This window comes from Acanthisitta chloris, unplaced genomic scaffold (assembly GCF_000695815.1).
Source record: "Acanthisitta chloris isolate BGI_N310 unplaced genomic scaffold, ASM69581v1 scaffold13343, whole genome shotgun sequence".
Taxonomy (NCBI): domain Eukaryota; kingdom Metazoa; phylum Chordata; class Aves; order Passeriformes; family Acanthisittidae; genus Acanthisitta; species Acanthisitta chloris.
The window spans coordinates 1-3,937 of NW_008666642.1; the positions used below are offsets into that span (position 1 = coordinate 1).

The 3,937-nt window shown below is 37.1% G+C and overlaps 1 protein-coding gene across 1 annotated transcript in view; it reads right to left on the reverse strand.

Annotated features, from left to right (window-relative positions):
• Positions 1-655: 655 nt before the first annotated feature.
• LOC103799865 (small conductance calcium-activated potassium channel protein 2) overlaps positions 656-3,937 on the reverse strand; it is a 41,272-nt gene continuing 37,990 nt past the window's right edge. Inside the window, exons 3-4 of the mRNA XM_009072217.1 lie at positions 3,298-3,408; positions 656-797 (exon numbers count right to left, since the gene is read on the reverse strand). Coding sequence (XP_009070465.1) covers positions 666-797; positions 3,298-3,408 — 243 coding nt within the window. The 3' untranslated portion in view covers positions 656-665. The remainder of the gene's footprint in view (positions 798-3,297; positions 3,409-3,937) is intronic.

Genomic DNA, 3,937 nt, shown 5'->3' on the forward strand with positions numbered 1-3,937 from the left:
TTCTATGATTCTGTGATTCTATGGCTGTTAGGATATACTCCAAATTTCTAGAACAGATGTCAGCTGACATACCAACTTTTGATCTTACGAACTGAGAATATATAGTGGAGAAAGGCAACTAAATGCTGTTGGGCTGTGCAATAATGCTTGATGAATATTCTTCTCATTAAGCACTACATACATACTCATGGAGTCTCTTCTCATAGGCTCTATTCTATCACATCATTCTGATTTTAAGCTATTAAAACATCTACTACAAAGAAAACATTTTTTTTTCTTCTATCTATTGTAGCTTGTATCTTACTACCTGTAAGCAAATGTGTAACAACAAAGGATAGTCTCAGTGGCAAAGAGCAAAAATGTCTTAGATAATTCAAGAAGCAAGGGAAACTTCTAAAAAAAAATGAACGTATATATATATGGACATAAACTGCCAGCATACCATTTTATTTTGTTGTAAACAGGTAATACAGTAAAACCTTATCTTTGCCTTAGTCTTAGAGAAAAATTAACCTCAAGAACAGTCTTCTATGAAGGGAAGGGAATGGGGGGAAGGGACAGCAGAAGGACTGGGCAGGATGGGACATGGGGACCAGAAGCGACTATAAGGGAGAGGGAAACTACAGGGAAAACACCTTCAGAGGAAAATCAAAGCATAGTAATACTTACTGATGAATAGCTTGCAAGAATTTGCGTTGATGTTTCCTTACTTTTGCATGGTCTATCTTTTTAACCAGCTTTGTGTTTTTATAAATTAACCATGTTTCCCTGAGTACATTGGCCGCTGCATTTTTCACCTGTTTAATAAAAGAAAAAGACCAGGCTGACAAAAGTAGTACTATGTTATGTTTCTACTTTTCTGGTATAAACTCTTTCTAAAGCTATTAATATACTGCCTAACTGTGGGAAGTGGGCACACCAAGAAGCTGCAGCACTGAGGAGAGGAAGCAACAACTGGGTGAAGGGGACTGCTGAGCAATTTCCTTATTACTTATAGATGTGATACTGGGATCAAATCTCTTTGCATCCAGGGATAATTTTTTTTTGCTCTTTGAAAAGTCAGCACTGTTTGCTGTTTATGGTATTATAAATTACAGTGAGGAAATACTAATGCATTATCCATACTGTAATTAAGTGTATTTAATAGGATCATAACCTTTCTCTCTTGGTTAGTACCTCTTAATTCTCTTAGTGACAGAACAGTATTTTAAACTTCCATAGTGGCTTGAATAGTTGATTTTCCTTTTTTTTTGTTTATATTTTTATTCTTGTTTTCTTTTTATCATTCTCTAAAGAGATGAAAAAATACCTTGTCAAATAGCATGGACTGTGTTTTGTTCTATAAGTACTTTGAAACTTTTTTCAAAATGAGGCTTTCCATAAAATATAGGTAAAAGTACCTACAGTTCCTTCTTGGGCCCTCCAAAAGTTTCAAGAATGCTTGAAAACAACAGACAAATAATTTCAATGCAATGTTGATTAAAGGCAGAATGACTAGGTTACTTGCAAAGGAAAATTGTCCTTGTAATTCATATTTATTTTCTCTCCCTCCAATGTTACACCATGCCAGTCACTGCAGTGCCAGAGCTAAGTCAATGCCTAAGTAAAAGCACTGCAGGAATGTCATGCATTAGCTCTTCCCAGCAAGAGGTCCCCACCTTGTACCTATAAGTGTTGGAGAACCTTGGTCTTGTCTTCAGTGGAAGCACAACCACATTTTACAGACCTCCTCACAATCTGTAACTAGTCCTTGCATTTCCACAAGGTATGGCTATCTTCAGGCTATGAGGAAAGCTCTCAAGCATCTGAACAATGATTTGTAACCTGATATATATCCCAGATTTGTTTGCTCGGTTTACTTTTCGTGTGCTTTGAGTTTTATGAGTTTGAAGCCACCAAAGCACCACTTGGATAAAGTATGAGACTGATATTCAGATTTATATGAAGAACAGATGAATAAAATAAACTTTAAAAGGTACAAATGAACACCAGCTCAAAATCTGGCCAATCTCTACAAAACTCTTCCTTCCTTAAAGACATTTTAAGCTCAGTTGTCAGATTACACTACAAAAGTGGCTGTGCTAGGAAGATACAAATTGTTTTCTGTGTTCTAGTATCAACAAGACCTTAACCGACTATAGTAAGAGTGTAACTCAACAAGCTCAGAAGACACCTCATGTCAGACACCCTTTATAGCTATGTAACAACTGCGTTCCAAGTCATCCTTAGACTTTTCCCGCTGTTACTGCTTAGAGAAGATACAAGCTGTTAATGGTGACGAGCACAGAAATGAGAGAGCCAGCACAACCAGAGCAATGTGCTGAGAAACGCGGGATATAGAGACACAACATGGCTCTCTGCAGTAAAGGACCTTGCAGCACAGCACTGCACCGCTGCACGGAGATGTGCCGAGGCAACCTATCTCCTTGACCACAGCAGAAATGTGTTTTCCACTTTGGGCACTAACATCCCTCTCTACCCATCAACAAGGAGAATTTCTGCTGAGTTCCTGTTGTGAGTATAAAGACCTTTGTCTCCACATTGGCTCCTCTCAATAATGGAAGATTAAACAACTTGAGTGGACTGTGCAGCTACTACTCATTTTCTTGTTCCCTCTATACCGAATTTTCATTTCAGTAAAGGATTTCTATTGCCTGGTATGCTTCATTTTCTTTCATTTTTTTAAGATTATTTATAACTTAAATTACATTTCATAAGGAAAATTTAAACATATTTTTACAAATACTAATGATTTCTAGTATTTCAAAAATATTATCTTCTAAAGGTATTATATACCAACATCTTTCAGGGCCCTTCGGTACTCTATGTCATTAAATGAACCCCGTGTTGAGTACACAAAGCAACTGGAAAGACTGCCTCACTCACACACCCTGAATATTTTGTTTTCTTAAGAACATCTCTCACAGCTTGAAATTCTTGTCCCAGTCATTTCACCTATCTTAGCCACACACGCACAAAAATTCTTCTCATATGCCACAGAAAAGTCTTTTAGTGTACTATAGTAGTCTAGTTTCACAGCACTTAACTATTGATTACACTGATTATCGCCCAGCTGCAAGGACCCTCTATAGACTATTCAAATTCTCTAACTTTGCTGGGAACTTGGAATTGCCCTTGATTCAGAGAAAAGCTCAAGACATTTGATTTCTCCTCTTTGCAAAATCACATCCATGAAAAAGTTCAGTAGGAGAACCAAGCAGGAGACTATATAAAACAAATACAGAAACAAATTAATATACATTTCCTTTTCAGTTGTGAATATAAAGTGTGACTTACTCTTTTAGTTAGCTGGGTGTCCATCATGAAATTATGCACATGTTTTTCAGCTTTGGTAAGTTCTAACTTCCTTGCCACCACAGCTACCACCAGTGCAGTGCACCCAGCACCCTGGAAACAATAAAACAAACCCCCGAGATGTTACTACTGCACTTTCCAGAGTTTTCAAAGGAAGTTTCTCCTTTGCTGTATGGCAAGCATCAGGTGATTCATCCCTGGTAATATAGGGAACACACTACAGCTATTTCAGTTCAGAGTAATATGAAAAGTCAGTAATTACAGGCTGGCAAACTGACAAGGCACCAAAATAATTAGTGAGCAGCATCACTTAGAAGCTCTGCTTTCTTTCTCCTGCAGGGGTTGAAAATTTGAACACATCCCATTTCTAGTGCATAAACAAAGGGGGTGATCAAAACAACTTTTAAAACCCAGAGTATCAGTAAATAAATGCAGAATACCCTGTTCTTAATTTTCTCAAGGTTACAGCAATTGCTAAAGAGGAAATAAGATTAGATTAGTATTTAGCACATACACGCAAAAAAAAAAAAGCTTCTTAGGATTTTCTGCAGGGCCTAAAAATAATAATAAAATTATTATTTAGTCACTTTAGCATACTTTCCTGTTCTTTGAGTCCTTCAGC